At 41.5% G+C, this 24,993-nt stretch overlaps 1 protein-coding gene across 1 annotated transcript; it reads left to right on the plus strand.

Annotated features, from left to right (window-relative positions):
- The first annotated feature begins 12 nt into the window (after positions 1–12).
- On the plus strand, positions 13–14,572 carry LOC306704024 (GTPase IMAP family member 8-like). The gene is made up of 4 exons (XM_079170235.1): positions 13–214; positions 2,002–3,051; positions 3,286–3,288; positions 12,896–14,572. Exons 1-4 carry the CDS (start codon positions 199–201, stop codon positions 13,954–13,956), a joined length of 2,130 nt encoding a protein of 709 aa, XP_079026361.1. The 5' UTR covers positions 13–198; the 3' UTR covers positions 13,957–14,572.
- The last annotated feature ends 10,421 nt before the right edge of the window (positions 14,573–24,993 follow it).

A 24,993-nucleotide genomic window follows, 5' to 3' on the forward strand; every position in this document is an offset into this window, starting at 1 on the left:
AGTACAACTTCATTCACCTTTACCCCATCTATTAAAAAATCGTTCCATAACCGAAACCTCCATGAAACCCTTTGGTTTCTCTTTCTATTGGTGGGTGTGGTTTAGTACATAAAGGGCCGTTCTAACAGAGCTGCAGCAGACACACTCTGAACTGTCTGAACTTCAGCTGCAGTATCTACTGAACTCTTTAACCCAAACATGGCCACAAACCTAGGTAAGTCGGAAACTGTATCTATGTTTTAAAGTGAATTATTGTATGTTGATATAGTAGTGCTCACTGCTGAATCTAATTTTATGAAATGTTCCTTTGTACCTCCTATAAACTAATACTGTATTAGACTTACTGGGTAGAACTGTAAATACATTTAGTTTTTCTGACTTTAGTACCAAGAATGTAGCCTGATATAAATTCTGGAATACTTAAAATCATAATTTCTTCATCACTAGAAAATAAAAATCATTATCCATAGTGGAGTGAGATGAATGCAGTTTTCATTCTCAACCCTCATAATACTATAATTATGAGGGTCCGCCTGGTCCTTTAAATATGTTAGAAAATGTCCTTTTTGAAAATGATTTTGCTCATTTTATCAGGAGAAATGTATTCTCCTGAAAAGTATTTGTCATTATTATATTTTATAAATGCTTAATAAAACAGTGTGTAATAACAAAAAAGTAAATAAACGGATTTGAATTTCATCAGGTTTCTCTTTATAAACAATTGTAAATATACATGAACAGAACTTTTGAGAATACAAAAATTAAACTCAACCTATTTTACATCTTCTCAAACAGTTTTGTTTGCCTAGAGCTTTCAGTGTCCATTCAACATTCAACAGTATATGAAAAGGAAAAGTAATAAATATAACACAGGAAAAGTAATAAATAAAGCAATTTGAGACAAAGCCAATAAGAAAATATACACTAGATATTGAAAAACATTATTGTAATAAAGCTGGGAATAAACATCTAGTGTATACAAACTGAATTACTGACTGTGGTTGAGACTCCTCCTGTCTCCTCCAAAAATCTCGATGGGACTTTGCTCTCCCTGGTAGATCTCCCCCTCCTTCCACTATTTAGACGAATGGTGGCAAAAGAAAACGGCAAAAAAACACTCAAAAACTCTCAGAAACAATACTAACGCTATTATTTACAACACCAAAATATATTTTACAAAGAAAACACAGCGAAAACACTGCTACAATACTCAGAAGTTGTACTCTCACTCTCAGCTGCTGCGTTTCCTGCTCTGTTCACTTCCACCCCTCCCCCACAGCCAATCACGGCACTGTTTCTCCACTACCGTAATGTACCATATATCACTGGAAAGCTCAGTTTCTCAGCTTTCAGAATCCGTTGGAATTTCATCGATAGCGTGATTGAATTGAGGAGTTACGGTAATTTGAATTTTGTATGACACTTTCTGTCTCCGGTGACAGGGTTCGTTCGTTTTAGTTTGAGAATCAGAATCAAAAGTTAATTTGTTCTGTTTTTGTCATTGTATTGTTATTTGGTAGGGAGGTTGAATTGTCTTTTGAAGGGAGGTTCAGTTGAGAGTTTTCTTTGATTTATTAATGTGATTGACAAACAGTTTTATTGACATTTTTATTTTATCAAGATTTTTTTTTATCTTAGACACCCTCAAATAAATGTGTCAGTCTGGATAGGCAGACAGGTTTTCAACTTCCAGTTCCACTTTCAGCTGACAGAGGGGGGACTTTAAAAGACCTGCTGCCTTTTCCTGTAAGTGGTGAACTGAACAGTATATGGACGCCACATTAGATGATGGACAGAAAGCCAGATGAGAACATTTATTTGTCTCAAATGAAAGTCTGCAACAAATGTTGTAAATTGGAACCTCCAACAAACTCCTTTATTGGCTCTGTCAAAGCAGCAGAATGGATGCTTCTTTTCTCCTATATCTGTACAAGTTGCATTGAGTACGTGTGTACAACCTGATGTAGAGTCTTATTCAGTGTCACTCATTCTTCTACGCAGGAAGCAGCAGAAAAAATGATGAGGAGCTGAGAATAGTGATGGTGGGGAAGACTGGAATTGGGAAGAGTGCCACTGGAAACACCATTCTGGGACGAGAGTGCTTTCAATCAAAGTTCAGTGGAAAGTCTATGACAGTATACTGTTCCAAGGGCGACGCTGTGGTGGATGGACAACAGGTTTCTGTTATCGATACCCCGGGCCTCTTTGACACCAGGTTTAAAATGGAGAAAACATCTAAAGATCTCTCCCAGTGCATCTCTTATGCTGCTCCTGGACCCCAGGTGTTCCTGGTGATCATCAAGCTGGACAGATACACTGATGAGGAAAAGCAGACGGTGCAGAGAATTCAACAACTCTTTGGCCAGGCTGCAGACAAATACAGCATGGTGCTCTTTACTTTTGGTGACCGTCTTGAAGACACATCTATTAAGGACTTCTTGGAGGATTGCCCGGACCTGCAGGAACTTGTAGACAGATGTAATGGCCAGTACCATGTCTTCAATAATAAGCTGAAGGATCACTCTCAGGTCACTGAGCTGCTCCAGAAGATCAGAAATGTAGTCCAGAGGAACGGAGGAAGCCACTACACCAACGAGATGTTCCAAGAGGCAGAGAGGAAAATCCAAGAGGAGAAACAACGTATCCTGAAAGAGAAAGAAGAGCAAATTCGGAAAGAAAAAGAGAAACTTACCAAGGAAATACAGGAAAAATATGACCAAGAGATGAAAAAAATGACCGACCAACTCAAGGCTGAGAGCGAGAGGAAGAGCAAAGAGTTTGAGGAGAAAATGAAGAAGACGGTGGAGATGTTTGGTGAGGACAGAGAGAGGGACAGGAAAGAGAGAGAAGCAGAGAGAAAGAGAGACAGAGAGGAGCAAGAAAAGGATATGGCAAACATGCAGAGTAAAATTAAGGAACAGCATGACAGAGAACTGAGAGAAGAAATAGAAAGGTTGCAGGCAATGCATGAAAAAGAGGCCAGAAGGAAAGCTGAGGAGAGTGGTGGTTTTTTGGTTAAGGCCGCTAGAGAAATCGAAAAAGTTTTTGGCTGTCCACAATCTTGATTTCTCAGGCAGGTAACTACAGAGTAATCCTCTAGAAGCTAACACATACAGGAATATATGAAACAAAAATGATTTCATCCACAGAACTATAATCTACATTTGCTTTTTTTAATTATCAGAATGAATGATAATGAAGCTAATTTTAATCATGTAAGTAGAGCTAGAGACTATTGCTAGTCAGGCTAAGTCACGCATGATTTCTTTTTGAATGTGGTCTTAGCAGGTATTCAGTGTGTAAGTTAACTTTTCATAGTAATAAATGTACGCATATCATTAACATTTAAAAGAACATATAAAAACTGAAGTAACAGTCAAAGCATTCTTTTCACAAGTTATGTAAAGCTGTAAGTGTTCATATGCTAAACTGATCTTGTAATAAACATGTGATATTAAGACCAGACCTTTTTCTAAGTCATGATTAACTGTTCTACCAAGAGTTCAAAGGTCAAAAGTCTTATCTTGCATAAATTACATATTGCATATGACATATCTTGCCAATTTTTCAGGGTGATGACATCATAGACAGACATTCAAAGCTTCTTTTGAAAAACCTCATTAGAGGCTTTCATGGAAAAAAAGGCATTTTGTACAGCGCTACAAATATGCGTAATTTAATGTATATGGATACTGCTGCTGCTGTTAACATCCAGACACACTAGTGGGCCAAATCATTTAAGAACTTGAATGATTTTCCCAGTTGGAAGGCAGGACTTGCACTGTACTGTGTTGTTTATCTTTTCCTGCTTTACTAACAAAATCATGAAATTTCAGCATGATTTTTTCCTTTCTCTTTATTTACATCTTTAGTATTGAAATAATCTAAAAATTTACATTTCAAAAATCAGGCACATCCTGTCTCAAAGCGAAGTAGAAAAATAAATTCATGCATTTATTACCTCTAGACTAGACTACTGCACTTCCTTATTATCAGGCTGCTCTAATAAGTCTCTTAAATCTCTCCAGCTGATTCAGAATGCTGCAGCTCGTGTACTAACAAAAACTAAGAAAAGAGATCATATTACTCCTGTATTAGCTTCTCTGCACTGGCTCCCTGTAAAATCAACGACAGAATTTAAAATCCTTCTGCTTACCTATAAAGCACTAATTGGTCAGGTACCATCATATCTGAAGGAGCCTATAGTACAATATTATCCTACTATAGAGCTACGCTCCCTAAATTCAGGGTTACTTGTGGTTCCGAGAGTCTTAAAAAGTAGGATGGGAGCCAGAGCCTTCAGTTATCAAGCTCCTCTTCAGTGGAACCAGCTTCCTGTTTCAGTCCGGGGGGCAGACACACTCAGCACATTTAAGAGTAGGCTTAAAACTTTCTTTTTTGATAGTGCTTATAATTAGGGCTGGCTCAGGTTTGCCTGGGACCAGCCCCTAGATAAGCTGGTATAGGCCTAGACTGCCGGGGGACTTCCTAGGATCCACTGAGTCCCTCTCTCCTCTTCTATCTCTCTCTCCTTCTGTATGAATTCATGTCCCATTAATGCACATTACTAACTTTGCTTCTTCCCCAGAGTCTTTATGCTTTCTCGCCTCGCAGGTGTCCATGGATCGTGGTTATATCTGGACCCTGGTTCTTCCTCCCGCCATAGCCCTGCTGATGCCCACTGCTAATATACATTTTATTATTACTCACATTACTATTTCTATTACCGATACCATTGCTTTGGGCAGCGTACTGTCAAAAGTACTAGAAAGAATCCTGATGAACAGAATATATGAGTGTATCTACTCCACAGATAAACAGTTCAGTAAAATTTATAAATTGATCCAACAAGAAGATTAGTTCAAACAACTATTATTTTCACGTTTGTACAGCTCAGAATAACAGTAATAGTTTGTTGGTTACACGAGTCATTCTTTGTTGTCTCAACTAGCATTTAAGTTTGCACAACCTAAAATGTCTTGTTGGTAGTAAGAAAAAACCTCCAATATTTAAAGTTGATGGGACTATTTTTTAGCTTCCCCCTTGTCAGCCCAACTATTTATTTTTAGTTAAATGAACTCGGATTGAAGTGCAAATAAATTAAGTTTCTTAGCTTGTGTAACTCAACATTTTAAGGCAGCCAGGTTACAAATTATTTTAAGTTGAACAAGCTTGTTTTGTTTATACAGTGACTATACTACACTTGATGTTGATAGTTAATTTGCAACCTAGTTATATACATCATGTATTTACTGGTGTAAGGAATTTAAGTTTAAAGCGCTCCTATTGCTGGATATGTGTTACAATATGTTTACTTGTGGAAGGTTTAAACTAAAAGGAGAGTTACTGAATTTATTGTGCACTGTGAGAGAAACCAGAGAATTTATGACACCGCCATAAAGTAATAAAAATCAGAGAGAGGGGGATGTTGCTGAAGAGTTTCTGAGCACAGCCTTCAAGAAGGGGGAAGGAATTAGTCAAGGAAGTGGCCGACTGAACTCCGAAGGGTTCAGCTGATCATTGAGCTGATCGATGGGCTAAGAAATGTGTAATATGAGAAATTTCAGAGACTTTGGAGGGACAAAGGAACTATGAATCCCCGGAGATAATCAGACCTCCTCCGGACCATGGGGCAGATACACCAGTCTGTCGTGTGGTGCGATCCTCTATTTCATGAAATATATATATTTGTTTTGTAATTCATAGTGTGATTCAGTTTGTAACTGCATTTGCTTTTGTTAGTATATTAAATTCCTTTTGATTTGAACTCAAAACAGCTGATTCGGCCTTGCTTTGCTGACGGATGACGGAGCAGAGAGGGGGGGGGGGGCTATCCCTTTGCCTTTTCTTTGAGAAATTTTGAAAACACAACACTTGTAATTTTTTTGTCATTCTAGAACCAAACATTCCTACATGGAAGAGTGAGCATGTGTTGATCACGAGGCAATAAATAATGACAATTGAACAATAAAGAGATGTTTGGTTTATTCTTTTTAAACACTAAGCATAATTTACCAACCTCATTGATTTAAATGCATCCATCCATCCATTTTCCTCCGCTTATCCGGGGTCGGGTCGCGGTGGCAGCAGGCCAAGCAGGCTGACCCAGACTTCCCTCTCGCCCGCAACATTTTCCAGCTCATACTGGGGGATCCCGAGGCGTTCCCAGGCCAGCTGGGAGATATAATCCCTCCAGCGTGTTCTGGGTCTTCCCCGGGGTCTCCTCCCAGTTGGACGTGCCCGGAGAACCTCCAGTGGGAGGCGTCCAGGAGGCATCCTAATCAGATGCCCGAACCACCTCAGCTGACTCCTTTCGATGCGAAGGAGTAGCGGCTCGACTCCAAGTTCCCTCCTGATGTCCGAGCTCCTTACCCTATCTCTAAGGCTGAGCCCGGCCACCCTACGGAGGAAACTCATTTCGGCCGCTTGTACCCGCGACCTTGTCCTTTCGGTCACGACCCAGAGTTCGTGACCATAGGTGAGGGTAGGAACGTAGACCGACCAGTAAATTGAGAGCTTTGCCTTCCGGCTCAGCTCTCTCTTCACCAAGACGGTCCGGTGCAGCGCCTGTTTTACTGCTGCAGCCGCACCGATCCGCCTGTCGATCTCCCGCTCCATCTTACCCTCACTCGTGAACAAGACCCCGAGATACTTAAACTCCTTCACTTGAGGTAGGCACTCCGTCCCCACCTGGAGGGAGCAATCCACCGGTTTCCGGCAGAGCACCATGGCCTCGGATTTGGAGGTGCTGACTCTCATCCCCGCCGCTTCACACTCAGCTGCAAACCGCCCCAATGAATGCTGGAGGTCACGATCCGAGGAGGCCAACAGGACCACATCGTCTGCATATAGTAGAGAGGTGATCCCGAGACCCCCGAACCTGACGTTCTCCACCGCCCGGCTGCGCCTAGAAATCCTGTCCATGAAAGTCACGAACAGGACCGGTGACAAAGGGCAGCCCTGGCGGAGGCCAACACCCACCGGGAACGTGTCTGACTTATTGCCGAGAATGCGGACACAGCTCCTACTGCAGTCGTACAGAGACCGGATCGCCCGTTGTAACGGGTCCGGCACCCCATACTCCCGCAGCACCCCCCACAAGAACCCCCGAGGGACCCGGTCGAAAGCCTTCTCCAAGTCCACAAAACACATGTAGACTGGTTGGGCAAACTCCCAGAACCCCTCCAGTAGTCTTGCGAGGGTAAAGAGCTGGTCCACTGTTCCACGGCCGGGACGGAATCCGCACTGCTCCTCTTGAATCCGAGGTTCGACAAACGGTCGGAGCCTCCTTTCCAGCACCCTGGCATAAGCTTTCCCCGGAAGGCTGAGTAGTGTGATACCCCGATAATTCGAGCACACTCTCCGGTCCCCCTTTTTGAAAATGGGAACCACCACCCCGGTCTGCCAGTCCATGGGCACTGATCCCGACCCCCATGCGACACTGAAGAGGCGTGTCAGCCAAGACAGCCCAACAGTGTCCAGCGCCTTCAGCATCTCAGGGCGGATCTCATCCACCCCCGGCGCCTTGCCACCAAGGAGCTTTTTGACTACCTTAGCGACCTCTGCCAGGGATATGGGTGAGCCCCCCAGGTCTTCAGGCGCTGCCTCCTCTGCAGAGGACATGTTGGTCGGGTTTAGGAGTTCCTCAAAGTGTTCTTTCCACCGCCCGACAATATCCCCCGTCCGGGTCAACAGTTCCCCCCCCCTGCTGAGAACAGCCTGGGGTAGGCCCTGCTTTCCCTTCCTGAGGCGTCGGATGGTTTGCCAGAACCTCTTTGAGGCCAACCGAAAGTCCTTCTCCATGGCCTCCCCGAACTCCTCCCATGCCCGAGTTTTAGCACCCGCGACCACCGCAGCTGCAGTCCTTCTGGCCTGCCGGTACCTCTCAGCTGCTTCAGGAGACCCCTGGGCCAAACAGGCCCTGAAGGCCTCCTTCTTCAGCTTGACGGCTTCCCTCACCTCCGGTGTCCACCACCGGGTTCTCGGGTTGCCGCCACGACAGGCACCGATGACCTTCCGGCCACAGCTCCTAGCGGCCGCGTCCACAATAGAGGCTTTGAACATGGTCCATTCGGATTCCATGTTCCCAGCCTCCCTCGGGATGTGTGAGAAGTTCTTCCGGAGGTGGGAGTTAAAGACCTCCCGGACAGGGTCCTCTGCCAGACGTTCCCAGTTCACCCTCACTATACGTTTGGGCTTGCCGGGTCTTTCCAACCGGTTCCCCTGCCATCTGATCCAACTCACCACCAGGTGGTGATCAGTTGACAGCTCTGCTCCTCTCTTCACCCGAGTGTCCAAGACATACGGCCGCAGATCAGATGATACGATTACAAAGTCGATCATTGATCTCCGGCCTAAGGTGTTCTGGTACCAGGTACACTTATGAGCCACCTTATGTTCGAACATGGTGTTCGTTATGGCCAAACCGTGGCTAGCACAGAAGTCCAATAACAAGACACCACTCGGGTTCAGATCGGGCAAGCCGTTCCTCCCAATCACCCCACGCCAGGTTTCTCCGTCATTGCCCACGTGAGCGTTGAAGTCCCCCAGGAGAACTATGGAGTCGGCAGGCGGCGCCCTTTCCAGGACCCCTCCCACCGACTCCAAGAAGGCCGGATACTCCGAACTGCTGTTTGGTGCATAAGCACAAACCACAGTCAGAGCCTTGCTCCCCGCAACCCGTAGGCGCATGGAGGCGACCCTCTCGTTCTCCGGGGAGAACTCCAACACAGCGGCGCTCAGCCGGGGGCTCGTGAGTATCCCCACTCCCGCCCGGCGCCTCTCACCTTGGGCAACTCCGGAAAAGGACAAAGTCCAACCCCTCTCCAGGAGCTTGGTTCCAGAGCCAGTGCTGTGTGTGGAGGTGAGTCCAACTATATCTAGCTGGTATCGCTCCACCTCCTGCACCAGCTCCGGCTCTTTCCCCGCTAGCGAGGTGGCGTTCCACGTCCCTAGAGCTAGTCTATGCTGCCGGCGATCGGCTCGCCCAGGCCTCCGGCCTGACCTGCCGCCCGGTCTGCATTGCACCCGACCCCGATGCTTGTCCCTGCGGGTGGTGGGTCCACAGGGTGGCTGCTCCATGTTGTGTCTTCGGGCTGAGCCCGACCGGGCCCCATGGGCGAAGGCCCGGCCACCAGACGCTCGCCGACGAGCTCCCCTCCTGAGTCTGGCTCCGGGAGGGTGCCCCGGTTTCCCTGGTCCGGGCGAGGTGGCTGAAGTCCGTGGGCTGCTTATCATCAGGGTCGTTTTGAACCGCTCTTAGTCTGGGCTCTCCCCTGAGACCTGTTTGCCTTGGGAGCAGCTTACTATAATAATATACGATTGGCCACCTGCAGGGAAAGGCGTAATAGGATGTGGCGCACATTTTAGTTGACAAACTATTAAAACATTTTGTATTGTTGGCGGCGTGTCCAGCGGTGTTATCAGCCCTACGGAGCGGCCGTCTGAGGTCACGGTTAGCGGCTTTGAGGAGGACGGACACAAAACAGGACTTTCCTTTCCTTATTAATGCTTATTTTGTTCTGCACAACTATTGTGAAGTCCACACACATAAACTGTAAAGGAACAAAACATTGATTGCTCTCCAGAACCACAGAGACTTCAGTCACCAGCAGAGCAAATTATCAAGCACGACCTTTCATTATTAAAGACTCCTTTGATCTGTCGTACTATTTTAACTAAGCAACCAATCTACATCCTGTTTACACCGGCACCTTCGTGCCCAGTGTACGTGTATAGTCACGTGATATTAGTTTTCAGGCGTGGTAGTCTGGCTGGAGATCATCTCGAATACGATGCTGAAACGCCGTGTGTACGGAGATCGTTTTAAAACTCCAAACTCTACTCCAGTAGTAGTGGATGTAGCCTCGGGGAGCCGCAACAGAGGGGCTGAAGAGCCGCATGCGGCTCCAGAGACACGGGTTGCCGACCCCTGTCTTAGGGACACTGTAAGTCACTACTTTAAAGCCACACGATGAGAGAAAAACAGCTTCTGATTACAAATAGACTTGTTCAGGTCAAGAAAAGCTTAAAAGCTGAGGGTCTTTCTTGTTTTGCTTTCTCTGTCGCCCTATGCCAGTGATTCCATTTTTATTGACATAAAATGTTCACAAATACCTTTTAGAGTGAGAAGTACGATATGAACAAAATCTAAACTTGATAAAGAATGCATTATTGCAGGATCTAAATGGCATTTCATACGAATAGCTTCACATGTTTGCTCCACTTTGCCATAGTTATACAGCAGTTTGACTAGTTTCAGGGAGATTCCTTCCCACCCTGAGCACGATGTCAGAGCCATATGTCCACTGTGTGAATATATTTAATCAACGAAACCTTAAGTACTCGAGCACTAAAGAACCTAAAGTTTCACTGTCTTGTAAGTCTCTCTTTTTCTCTTTTCTCAAATTTTAACAGTAATTTCTTTTCATTTCTATTGATGCACTTTCTGGTTAATGTGGTTAATACATTTTGAAAGGCACTTTGAATTGTCTTTGTTTATAGTATGTCATATTCAAATAAACTCCTCGTAATGTCTTGCAGCCCTGCACAGCGGGAACTTGCAAAGGAAAGTGAAGTTATAAAACGCTGTGACAAATAAGGCAGCATGTGGTCATCAAGAAAAACTTTTCTCCACACAAGTTCCATATTTATCTGGAGTCACTGTCATTACTGTATGCAGAGTTAAATTATTGTCTTTTTTTTCCTCAATATTTTCAACCTGAGGTCATGGATGTGTTTTGGAAAGGGATCAAGGTTTAAACATTTGAAAGTACTCTTAAAAGTGTATACTAAACTCAAGCTCTGGTAATAACTGAATGTGTTATGTGACACAGCTTGTGAGATTGTTTAAGCTAATAGTAATACTATCTTGATTAATTCATCTAGAATAACTAATGTCTCTTGCTTTCTTTGTTAAGACTAGACTCCGTATACTCCAAAATGATTAAAGACTATATTGTATTTAGCATATATTCTCACCTTTACCCCATCTATTAAAAAATCCTTCCATAACCGAAACCTCCATGAAACCCTTTGGTTTCTCTTTCTATTGGTGGGTGTTGTTTAGTACATATAAGGCCGTTCTAACAGAGCTGCAGCAGACGCACTCTGAACTGTCTGAACTTCAGCTGCAGTATCTACTGCACTCTTTAACCCAAACATGGCCACAAACCGAGGTAAGTCGGAAACTGTATCTATGTTTTAAAGTGAATTATTGTATGTTGATATAGTAGTGCTCACTGCTGAATCTAATTTTATGAAATGTTCCTCTGTACCTCCTATAAACTAATACTGTATTAGACTTACTGGTTAGAACTGTAAATACATTTAGTTTTTCTGACTTTAGTACCAAGAATGTAGCCTGATATAAATTCTGGAATAATTAAAATCATAATTTCTTCATCACTAGAAAATAAAAAATAAAAAATAATTATCCATAGTGGAGTGAGACGAATGCAGTTTTCGTTCTTAATCCTCATAATACTCTAATTATGAGGGTCCGCCTGGTCTTTTTTGTCTTTTTTCTTCAATAAATGTGTTAGAAAATGTCCTTTTTGAAAATTATTTTGCTCATTTTTTCAGGAGAAATGTAAATTTAAAAATCTGGCAAGTATTTGTCATTATATTTTATAGATGCTTAAAACAGTGTGTAATAACAAAAAAGTAAATAAACGGATTTGAATTTCATCAGGTTTCTCTTTATAAACAATTGTAAATGTACATGAACAGAACTTTTGAGAATACAAAAATTAAACTCAACCTATTTTACATCTTCTCAAACAGTTTTGTTTGCCGACAGCTTTCAGTGTCCATTCAACATTCAACAGTATAAGAATAGGAAAAGTAATACATATAACACAGGAAAAGTAATAAATAAAGCAATTTGAGACAAGGCCAATAAGAAAATATACACTAGATATTGAAAAACATTATTGTAACAAAGCTGGGAATAAACATCTAGTGTATACAAACTGAATTACTGACTGTGGTTGAGACTCCTCCTGTCTCCTCCTCCAAAAATCTCGATGGGACTTTGCTCTCCCTGGTAGATCTCCTCCTCCTTCCACTACTTAGACGAATGGTGGCAAAAGAAAACGGCAAAAAAACACTCAAAAACTCTCAGAAACAATACTAACGCTATTATTTACAACACCAAAATATATTTTACAAAGAAAACACAGCGAAAACACTGCTACAATACTCAGAAGTTGTACTCTCACTCTCAGCTGCTGCGTTTCCTGCTCTGTTCACTTCCACCCCTCCCCCACAGCCAATCACGGCACTGTTTCTCCACTACCGTAATGTACCATATATCACTGGAAAGCTCAGTTTCTCAGCTTTCAGAATCCGTTGGAATTTTGTCGATAGCGTGATTGAATTGAGGAGTTACGGTAATTTGAATTTTGTATGACACTTTCTGTCTCCGGTGACAGGGTTCGTTTTAGTTTGAGAATCAGAGTCAGAAGTTCATTTGTTCTGTTTTTGTCATTGTATTGTTATTTGGTAGGGAGGTTGAATTGCCTTTTGAATCTTAGACACCCTCAAATAAATGTCAGTCTGGATAGGCAGACAGGTTTTCAACATCCAGTTCCACTTTTCAGCTGATCACACTTTAAAAGACCTGCTACCTTTTCCTGTAAGTGGTGAACTGAACAGTATATGGACGCCACATTAGATGATGGACAGAAAGCCAGATGAGAACATTTATTTGTCTCAAATGAAAGTCTGCAACAAATGTTGTAAATTGGAACCTCCAACAAACTCCTTCATTGGCTCTGTCAAAGCAGCAGAATGAATGCTTCTTTTCTCCTATATCTGTACAAGTTGCATTGAGTACAATGTGTGTACAACCTGATGTAGAGTCTTATTCAGTGTCATTCATTCTTCTACACAGGAAGCAACAGAAAAAATGATGAGGAGCTGAGAATAGTGATGGTGGGGAAGACTGGAATTGGGAAGAGTGCCACTGGAAACACTATTCTGGGACGAGAGTGCTTTCAATCAAAGTTCAGTGGAAAGTCTATGACTGTATACTGTTCCAAGGGCGACGCTGAGGTGGATGGGCAACAAGTTGCTGTTATCGACACCCCGGGCCTCTTTGACACCAGGTTTAAAATGGAGAAAACATCTAAAGATCTCTCCCAGTGCATCTCTTATGCTGCCCCTGGACCCCAGGTGTTCCTGGTGATCATCAAGCTGGGCAGATACACTGAAGAGGAAAAGCAGACGGTGCAGAGAATTCAAGAACTCTTTGGCCAGGCAGCAGACAAATACAGCATGGTGCTCTTTACTCATGGTGACCTTCTTGACACATCTATTGAGGAGTTCTTGGAGGATTGCCCGGACCTGCAGGAACTTGTGGGCAGATGTAAGGGCCAGTACCATGTCTTCAATAATAAGCTGAAGGATCACTCTCAGGTCACTGAGCTGCTCCAGAAGATCAGAAATGTAGTCCAGAAGAACGGAGGAAGCCACTACACCAACGAGATGTTCCAAGAGGCAGAGAGGAAAATCGAAGCGGAGAAACAACGCATCCTGAAAGAGAAAGAAGAGCAAATTCGGAAAGAGCAAGAGAAACTGACCAAGGAAATACAGGAAAAATATGACCAAGAGATGAAGAGAATGACTGACCAACTCAAGGCTGAGAGCGAGAGGAAGAGCAAAGAGTTTGAGGAGAAAATGAAGAAGACGGTGGAGATGTTTGGTGAGGACAGAGAGAGGGACAGGAAAGAGAGAGAAGCAGAGAGACAGAGAGACAGAGAGCAGCAAGAAAAGGATATGGCAAACATGCAGAGTAAAATTAAGGAACAGCATGACAGAGAACTGAGAGAAGAAAGAGAAAAGTTGCAGACAATGCATGAAAAAGAGGCCAGAAAGAAAGCTGAGAGGAGTGATGGTTTTTTGGTTGACTTCGCTAAAGGAATCGAAAAAGCTTTTGACTGTACAATATCTTGATTTCTCAGGCAGTTAACTACAGAGTAACCCTCTAGCAGCTAACACATACAGGAATATATGAAACAAAAATGATTTCATCCACAGAACTATAATCTACATTTGCTTTTTTTAGTTATCAGAATGAATGATAATGAAGCTAATTTTAATCATGTAAGTAGAACTAGAGACTATTGCTAGTCAGGCTAAGTCACGCATGATTTCTTTTTGAATTTGTTCTTAGGAGGTATTCATTGTGTAAGTTAACTTTTCATAGTAATACATGTACGCATATCATTAACATTTAATAGATCATATAAAAACTGAAGTAACAGTCAAAGCATTCTTTTCACAAGTTATGAAAAAGCTGTAAGTGTTCATATGCACAGAGATAATCATTTTACATGACTTGTATATTGTGATACTTGGATCAGGTTACTGATTACATTTTTAACAGGTAATTTGTAATTGTATTGGAATACACTTTAAAAGTAACCATCTAACCTTGGTTATTACCATATTCATGCTGTGTAATGTTTGTCAAACTCACAGATATGTGTTTGATAATCTTTCAAAATTCTGAAGAGAATATTGTATAATTCATATTGTCATCAGTCAACATATAATAAAGTTTACATGTAAAACTGAGAAATGTCTTGTTACTTACAGTCACTATTTACTACCTGTAGTACAGGGTTACGTTTTCATAGTCAGGATGTAAATGGATCAGGTTTGAAATCAATTAAATATCTTTAAAATATGTTAGTGCAGATAGTTATGAAAGAGTCATACAAATGTATCATAGAAACATGTCGTTAAAAATAAATAATGAGTCATAATAGTATGCCATAGCAATGAGTACCCTTATACCATTAAAGCGCTATACAAATAAAATGTATTGGTATTATAAAAAGTCAAAGTAATGTATATCATACAAAGTCATAGTAAAGAATGTCATTAAAAAGTGCATTAAATAATGCATAACAAGTCATATAATCGTGTATCATACAAAATGTGTATACATTTGTCATAAAAAATGTCAAAGTATATTTTGCCATGAAAAGAGTCATATAAAATATCATAGTATAGTATGTAATAAAAATGTCATCGCATAGTATGCCAAAAATCATCATAAAAACACCACAATATAATATGCCATAAAAGTCATAAAAAACAGCAGGGTATAGTATAGCATCAAAGAGTCAGAAAATGCCAAAATATAGTATGTTCATTAAAAAGTTATAAAAATATCATAGTATAGTATTTGATAGTGAAAAACAAAAAAATGCCATAGTATACCACAAAATACAAAATATCATAGTGTGGCATAAAAGAGTCTATAATACTATAGTATGGTATTTCATAAAAATGCCAAGTATAGTATGCCATGAGAGAATCCTAAAAATACATTACTATGTATATTATGTCATGAAAAAGTCATAAAAATATCATAGTGCTAAAAAGAGTCATATACCATAGTGTAGTTTGTCATTAAAAAGTCACAAGAAATATTATAGTATGGTATGCCTTAAAAGTGTGTTAAAAAATAGAGTATAGTATAACATCAAAGAATCCTAAAAATACCATAGTATAGAATGTCACAAAAAAGTCATAAAAAATATCATAGAATAATATGCAATAAAAATATCATACAACTATCATGGTATAATAGGTAATAGAAAAGTCTTGAAATATATCAAACATTTCATAAAAATGTCATAGTTTAGTATACCATGAAAGTGACATAAATGTAAGTAAAATTGAGAACGTTATCAAAATGTCATACAAAATACAATATAGTATGACAAAAAGATTAATAAAAAATACTTTAGTATGTCATGAAAAGTAAACAAATATAGAATAGTATGCCATAAAAGAGTCATAAGAATGTTCTAAATAAAGGTCAATATAATGTGTTTCATAAAAAACGTCATGCAGTCATAGTATTGTATGCCATAAAATAGTCACAAATAATAACAGCATACTATGTCAAAAAATGTGTCAAAGTATAATATGCCACAAAAGAGTCATGAAAAAGTAAATGTATAGTATGCAATGAAATTACATAAAAAGTCATAGTATAGTATTTAATAAAAAAAACATTCATAATAACTCTTATTAGCCGTAAAGAAAATAAATAAATAAAGATATTCCATAGTCTGGTATGTCATAAAACAATCATAAAAAGACCCCATAATAGTATATCAATACAATGGCATAGTATAGTATTTCACAACATGTCATACAAAGTCATAGTATAGTTTGCCATAAAAATATCTCAAAATAGCACATTATTGTACAACATCAAAGAGTCACATCAGAAATATCATAGTGTAGTATGTCTAAAAATAGAAAAAAACAGTATGCCATAAAAGATCATGAAAAGATCATAGGATAGTATGTCATAAAAAGTCATGAACATTATTATAGAGCCACAAAAGAGTGGCAAAAATAACATAGTATAACCCTCACCAATCAACACGTTGTATCTCAGTTGTTTGATTTAAACAAGAAATGAAGCACAAAATCACTGTCATTAACTGTAGCTTTAAGTGTCCAGCTCTTCTCTTCCTGGATTCTGTCCCCCATGAGGTTGCCAGACAACCAGCTGGCAAACAAACAAATCTATTGTGCGTTAATTAGTGAGTTTCAGAAGCTTCCACATCCATGCTGGACAGAATCATTGGTGGTGTTGTAACATCTGGGGATGTTCTACGTGTGGAGTGTGTATGGTTCATATAAAATATAATCTCTATATATAATGTAGTGGTGGATGTGGGGGATGTGTTCATGTTGTGTATTTTCACTTTGAGAAGAATAAATCATAGCATATGCACTGTATGGCTTCTTATTTTAACACATCAAAATGATAAAAAATAGTTAGATAGAAAAAGACAGCTGTAGTTTGGTGTCGCAAACTCAAAGCCAAATCTAAATATAACACGAAGCACACATTAGAAAATATAAAATTGCTTTAAAACAGTTTCCAGAGCATACTGCTGAATAAGCCGTTTTGTTTTCACAAAAAATCCTAAAACAATCAAACACACACATAGATACATTTAGTAAAACTCTCTTACGTGGTAAAATGCTAACCGTGTTCACAAGGTTAGGTTAGGTTATAATGCTAACAATCACTAATTAACACTAAACAAATCAAGTCTGAGCCTGATAGGTATGTCATTATTTTTAAGGTATTGGAACCAAAGTATTGGACAAAAAAAAAAATGCCAAAGATGAAGGTTATGAAAAGTCATCATGATTCCTCTTGTGGGGGACATGAATATCTGAACTAGAGGGGTGACCCTAAATAGTCGACTATTTGAGGATTTGATCTAAGGAGCCCGATTCAACAGGGTGATAGGAAAATGTGACTATGAAACAACAAATCATTTAATTCCAGCAATATGTGGGGTGCTGAATGTCTGATTTTACATAGATTTGCTTGGGTTCTCCCAATAAATCATGACATGTAGTCTACTGTAGTTTAAATATGAGCCTATTTCTAATACTGTTAATAGAAATTCGAAAATAACTAATGTGCTTTGAATCAATCTACTGAATGTGTGTGAATAAATCACCATGAGCAGCATCTGGGCGACTAGACAAGTCTGTACAGTAGATCCTCTTCATAGAGCTATAGGGTTACAATTTGTACAACATATGGTTATCAGCCTGGTTTTTGAGACAGTTAATGTTGTTGTACTGAATAGTTTCCTGGAGAGGTTCTTAACAGGCCCGTACTTCAATACAGAGCACAGTGAACATTGTAAAAACTTGCTCGGGTCAGTTTCATTCAAGTTTCACATTTCAATAAACTCGTGCCGAATTTGGTATTAAGTCGGTATTAGATGGGAGCCTTAAGGCATCATCTTTAGTGGCAGGTCATTTACGAATCAGGCGCAGCTGAATTTATCCACGCGCCCACCCGTAATAAGAAAGCGAGCATGCCTTAAAAATAATCAGTAAATACAGTCACTTCCCACTCAATTTCATCAAATCTGCCTCTTAAGCATCTCAGCCAACTGAGCGGCCCCACAAGAGCTGCAAGGCGTATATTAATTGACTGTGGGGGAGGGGTCGCAGTCCCCGGTTGAAAGAAAAATAGACCAGCATCATAACTCCTGTCCGATTCCTCAATGTCCTTGGTTGAGTAAATCTTCAGGGAAAAAAACCCACAACTGACTGAGTGCCGTATTATCCATTTAAGTCTTCTTGAATGAGTGAGGCCTAGAGTGGGCGAGGGGTGGTTGGGATGTAATAACCCGCAGCTGGCTTTGCTGCGAGGTGCTATCACACTGTCTGCCTGAGGAAAGCTATATTTAGTGGGTGCCAAGTAATAGCTAAGTACAGTGAAATGATCCAGCTACGGTAATGATACAACAAGGCGACAACCAGATATTGGGGGACTTAATTACGCTCGGGGCGGAAGCGAAAAGCCACAGTTGTCAGATCTCTGGTCTGTGTTTATCCGATGCTGGTGACTCGCTGTCACATTAACCCAGATCTAACAATATCTCACCACTGGATTCGGCTCGGTTACAGAGCCACTTTGTTTTGTGACCTTGTGCTGTGTTTCATCTGAGAGAAGAGCAAGCTTATTTTTTTTATGTATTACCAACCTTAGCCTATAGACAGGAAGATAAGTGTGTGTAAAAAAAAGACTACTTGCTTAAATGTCTTCACATATCACCATTTTAATGCATTCTGCCTCTAACTAGACCAACATGCTCCCCATCAAATTAAAGGGTAATAAGGAGGCCTTAAGCAACATCTGTGTAGTGTCTGAAGTACTTGAGTCCCACCGCAAGGCTTTCACATTTCACTGACATTTAGATAGATAATGAGTAACAATCTCCCAGTCTTTTAATCCCCCTGTGAATATATGGCATTTAAGTCTATTTTTTTCCCCTCCTGTCTTTAAATAATTGATGAAGGAGGATGCTATCTGAGTGGATATTCCTGGCATTGGCCTTGACCACTGCATCATACATGCCCTCTCCTTTACTCTGACCCAGGTTGCTCCAAGATCTTCACATTTGAAAGGCATAATTCAAAGTCACGGCGAAGCCATTTACTGACAAACAGGCTTCAGGGACAGAGGTGAAAAGATCATGACTTACCACGCTGGCCCAATTTTTCTATCGTCGATTGCCTTTCCCATGACTGCTGCAATTGAATCGATGGAATGGTTTTCATCTATATTTTATGTATTTATCTGGATGACAATGTTACTTAGCAGCGTTGTGGGAAAATGAATCTTCTTGCCAAAATTCTGAACCAAAATGACGTCCACTCTTGTTAGATACTGTTTGTGACTTTTCATCAACGAAGACCCTTTACCATGAACTACCAAATAACCACTAAAAACAAATATATGTTTATATGTATCATGCTTTAGTTTTTTGCATCTTTTGAGACCTCCGTGATCGTGTAACTCACAATCCCCCCAGGTCTGGTCTACAGTACAGTGGCAGTTCACAGCTCCCTCGCCAACCTCACACAGCTCACTGCCCATGGTCATCAGTGCAGCTGGTTACATATTCGATGTGACGTCTCCTTCCATCTTCTCATGAATTTTTTATGTCTCTTCCTCTCCCACTCACACGCAGACGGGCCTCTTATCAGCCCTCTTCTGTGAAAGTATGCTGCTGTAAATGACGGTGTTGCCTTTGGAATCCGTGACCCCTTTTGTCCTGATAGGACATAGATCGCACTATGTAGGTATCTCGCCAATTGCTCCGTCCAGAGACGTTTCAATACACAGCGTTGGCGCGTACGCAGGATAATTAACAATCATTGCATCGTCGAGATCCAAACTCGTGCATGCAGGAAAGGGGAAAATCCTGTCAAACATTATAAATATCCATGAAATTATTTTCCTTACAAGGAATCATGCTTGTATGTTTAATCTTAGACAGCATTATACAAGGGGCGGCCCAGTAATGGGATATTCTTTTCTCATGCATCCCCCGTCTGGTGATATTGATTTCACAGAACGAGAAACTTCTGGATTTTACTCTCCGCTAAACTGACAGTTTGATGCCACACTTGTGCTGTGCATATCTGACCATGCTATAATGCACTCAGGTATTGACAGCCTCATTGATTTTTAGGGCCCCTTTGCAAATCTAAGATCTTTCAAAGGAGAGTAATGGGATGATCTGCAGGCCCTATACATGCAACTGTTTTACCTAGATGGAGAAATAACACTTCATTTCTTCTGATCTCCTTATTTTTTTATTTTTACTAACCTCTTCACACAGCCGATGGTGATGATGTACTATATACTGTATAAAGAGGATTTGAATCCAATATTATTTCATTTAAAATGGTGGAGTGGAGCTGTAGGCGAGAACTAATGCGTAGAAGGAATCTAACTCTGAGGAATTTAAAATGATGTAAAGAAGTCTGAAATGAATTATATCAGATTTAGGTAAAAACTGTACTCACTTATGACAGCAGGTGCTTCTCTCAATTTCTTTTTCCACTGCAGATAATATCCCGTCACTCCCTACATTTACATGCACACTAATATTCCACTATTATATTACAATATTCTAAATTGAATAAGGTTAGGACATGTTTAAGACTGATGAAGACATGTGGGATGAGCCCATGCTATTTGGGTTTCAGGAGCATTATTTGTACATGTATACAGTGCAATTGTAAAAGGCTGTGAATATTGTGAAAGTATATGTTCAATTCGTGGAGAAATGCACACAGCCTCCGTGAGATCGTGGTATCACAACTATACAGTCACAGGTGGCAGGGGGGGCTTAAAGATCCCGGTGCTAAAACAGAGAGACAGAGGGTGTAAACACGTATGTTCATACAGACAATAGGAGAAAAATGAAGACTTTTTGGTACATCAAAGCATGTAAACATGTTGTAGTACAAATCCAAAATAAAAAGTATGAACCTGACAATGAGTATAATATGTCTCCTTTAAAGGGGCGCGGCTTCAGGACGTACATCATGGGGGGTGTTTTATGTTATGGTATGCACTGCTGCATAGTAAAGGAAATATTAGTGGAATAATCATTTTCAATAGCCATGAAAACAGCTCAGCAGGAATATTGTCTTATCGGAATAAAGGCAAAAAACTAAGTACGTAAATGTAGACAATGCAGACAGGACTCTGAGCAGAACCTCGCCCAAGGTGTTCCCAGGTTTCATCCACAACTTTTGCTAATGGAGAACCACAAAAAGAACGGTTCCACGCGAGTTAAGTCAAGTTGAGCTGTGCTGGCAGCACGCAGTGGAAATGAGGCAATAGAAGGAGAGAGAAAATCCACATCTTTCTCTGCTTCAAGAGGACCATGATCATTTTATTAGAAACCAAAAAAGTGAGTCCAGAAAATATAAGGCAGATTAATCGATAATGAAGGTAATCATTGGTTGCCGCCCGAAACTCAATTCATATAAAGTCATCAGTTCTTATAAATAAAATAAAAGTTAATCAAATTAATTGTAACCAAAGAAAGCCCCAGCAAAATGCCTCACATACAGTTAATGACCGAACAGGAACTCTGCTGTTCCATTGTTGCCTTTAACTGCACCGGGTCACATTAGCAGCGTGTGTATAGTGGTTATTTCTGAAATGATCCCGTCACATTGCTTGGGTTAAAGTAAAGCTGTGACAAACTGAATTCATGGAGACATATGGTTGAACATGTTTCCATGTTTGAAATTGGGAAAAGGGATAGACATAAGCATTGGCAGACACTGTCAAGCCGATCCAGATTAAAGTTGACAAGGGATCTTAAGCTGAAGGAGAGGAGATGGCAGAAGAAAATGTACTTATACTCTAGTATTAACTACTAGCGTTTCCTGGAAACCCTATGTCTGACTGCTGCCATTAGTTTATATGTCTGCATGGGGTTTTCCTCTCAAAACATCTCAAACACCTGCAAGTTAGGTGAAATGAAAACACTCAAGTGCCCACAGGCTTGACCATGAGTGTGATCTTGTTCGTCTCTGTGTGTTATAGACAATCTGTCCAGGGCGTACTCCGGCCTCTTGTCCAAAACAGCCAAACATCATGAAGAAAACCCTGCACCCCCCCCACAGCTGCCCTTCCAGCAGTGAATGACAATTCCCTCCATCCCTCACAAAATCTTTCAGCAGGGCTCCGAGCCGTGTTTGCTAACAAAAAGAACAACGGAAAAGTACTGCTTCTTTTGCAAGGCCCTTCATGTAACAGTATAACGGCTGTTTCCTTCACTCCCCGGTGCAGAATAAGGAGTGGAATGGTGATGTGCCTTTCATTCCTCAACCTGACAGTTCACCATTGATCATTTATCAAGCTGGGTGCTTGCCAGAGCTATCGATTGAGGGAGGAGGGGAGGGGGGGAGGGAAATAAAATAAGACATGTGAAAGTGAGGTATGTGCTCCCCGGTGAACATACGGGCAACAACGCCTGATGAAACTTCACACTTTTCTCCCTGCTCGGTGTTGTTGATGGGCGCCGTTGGAGAATGCTGAGTGTAAATGTACTGTGCGGTGGCAGAAGGGAATTGATCATGTGGGTGTGTGTGAGAGCCTGTGGATGTGAACACACATGCCATGCATGTCGTCGTGTGTTCCTGCCTTTGTGCATGTGAGAGGCTCGTTTGACCGCACATGAGTAATTCTTAAACTCCAGCTGACTGAAGCCTCTTTTTTCTTCGTTCTTCTGTGTGGCACAGAAGGGTTTCTGCCAGGTCTGCAGAGGACCATGCGGGGATATTGTGCCGGATTAAGAGGCCCAGAATCTAATCACTCTAATGTCTGTTGCAGCCCTAAATCACACTCCCTGGCTGGACCGCAAGGCTCGGTCTGTCCTTCAAAAAAAAAAGGGGGAAGCTTTCCACGACTCCTTCCATATTGTAATTATTTCAACTGGATATGAGCTATTGCACTTACTGGCTGGGGCAAAAGCACCGGCTGCCTCCCCTTCCATTGGCTGCCTGGACACCTCTGTGCCGCCTCCCATTGGCTGCCTGGAGGAGAGTGGGAGGAGAGCTCACCCCATCCTCCCCCTGTGGCAGAGCGTGTAAATGTAAAGACTCCTTCTCTGCCTATTATCTGAGTGACTCTGGGTTTTGGTGTCTGCCTCCGAGCGCGCGCGCGTGTGTGTGTGTGTGTATTTTGGAGGGAGGAAAGAGATAAAGAGAGAGAGAGTAAGGGAGGGAGAGGCAAGCAGCGTTTTCTTCTCCCCCCTTTAGCCTCCCCGTCTCCCTGCTCCCTGTCACTCCATCCTTCCTCCCCTCTCCTGGACCACCCTACAGCCCTGCTTTCAGCCGGACCAAGACCCCCCCCCCCCCCCTACCACCCAGACCACCCCGGGACCCTTTGACTCTCCTCATTTCTCCGTCCCACCAACCAAAACCTCTGAGCAGGTAAGACTCTGCTTCTTTCAGCTGGCGTTGAGGCTTTAAAAAGTACTTCCTGCCTCTCCTTCTGCTCTTGTTTTCATTTTCTTTACACTCGGCTGTGTCTGTCCTCTCCTCCTTTCCTGCATGCATATTTTAAGTTTTCCCTGCGGCGCTTCTGTCCCTCTCAGAAAAGTGACACAGTTGCAGGAGATAATATCAGTGAGGTCACTGTATTTTTCTTCATCCTCTGATATCAACATCCCCCCCCTCCCCTCTCTCTCTCTCTCTCTTGCTCTCTCTCTCTCGCTCTCTCTCTCTCTCTACCACACAATCTCTTCATCTTCTCTCCTCTTGTCTTTTGCAATCTCATACCCTCTGGCTTTGAGCGTGTGCAAATTTCGGTGGGAAAGTGAGTCAAGCCTTTTATTTCTAAGTCTGCCCAGAGCACAAGTCGACAAGGACAACATGCTGTATTTTCGGGTTACGGGAAAATGCATCTCTAATTAATTTTTGAAGAGTGTTTATGTTAGTTGGCGATGGCTATTTATAGGTGCTGACGCGCCAGGCACACGTGCTTTCGCTATAGGCCACTTCCACTGATGCCGGGACAGAACACAGGACTGGCCACTGGCTCCAGAACGCATGACATTGCACAAAGTGTAATGACTTTGCAAGGCATTGACTTGCTTGATTGAATCAAGCAATCTCTCCAGCAAGAGAAGTCCAACATTAACATGGCCCATAAAGCATTCCTGGCAACAGCAGAGGAGACACACACACACACACACACAAGAAGAAAAACTGCTTAGTTCTCCATCCGCACATCCTGTACTTTACCAGGAAGGGGAAGTGATGTGTGTGCGTTTGTGTGTGTGTGTGTGTATTTGTGAGGGAGACAGAGATACTGCTAAAGTGCTTGAGACATCAATACTGTCAGCCTGGAGTTTTTAAAGCCACTCTATCATATCTGAAAATTGGACCTTACAACAATGTCAACAACGGAGGAAATGCTTCTCCTGGTGTGGTGTTTTGTTTCTGTGGTGTTTTTTTCTGAGGAGGTGGGTGTTTAAATATGACTGAGGAGCAAATGTGGATGAAAATCTGATGTTTTTTTTTTCCTATATTTATTACGTCATGATATTATTTAAATGTCTATATAGCACCTACATTAAAATTATACTTTAATCAACAAACACAACATTATTATAATCCAATGCCAGGTCAAGTCTCATGCCTTACAGAAGGCACTTTAATCTGTTGAACTATTTTCATTATGCAATCATATAAAGTTTGCCTGTGACTTTCAACTACAAAAAACAAACCTGGCCTTCTCTATCAGACAGATTGACCTTTCTTTCTGTGATAATCGTTTTCTAATTTACTCAAAAAGAGCATCTGTGACAAAGCATCTTGGGAATATTGGGTTGTCTCATCAAGGCTGCCTCGAGGGAGAGCAGCTTTCGCCGAGAGGCTTTTATTGTGATAGTTTGTGTGGAACAACGGAATAAAAAAACCCGGAAATCTCTGACAACTTAAAATCTATCGCTGGATATCACTTATATTTAACATATTTATGATGTTTTTTTACCATAAATATGTCAGTGAAGAGCGTTTTTATGACGTTGTTGGCGGCGGTCACATATTCATGCATTCAGGTTGTTCGTTTATTAGGACGTGCAAATTGGGTGTCTCTACTTCGTG

This window comes from Pholis gunnellus, assembly GCF_910591455.1.
Source record: "Pholis gunnellus genome assembly, chromosome: 12".
NCBI lineage: Eukaryota > Metazoa > Chordata > Actinopteri > Perciformes > Pholidae > Pholis > Pholis gunnellus.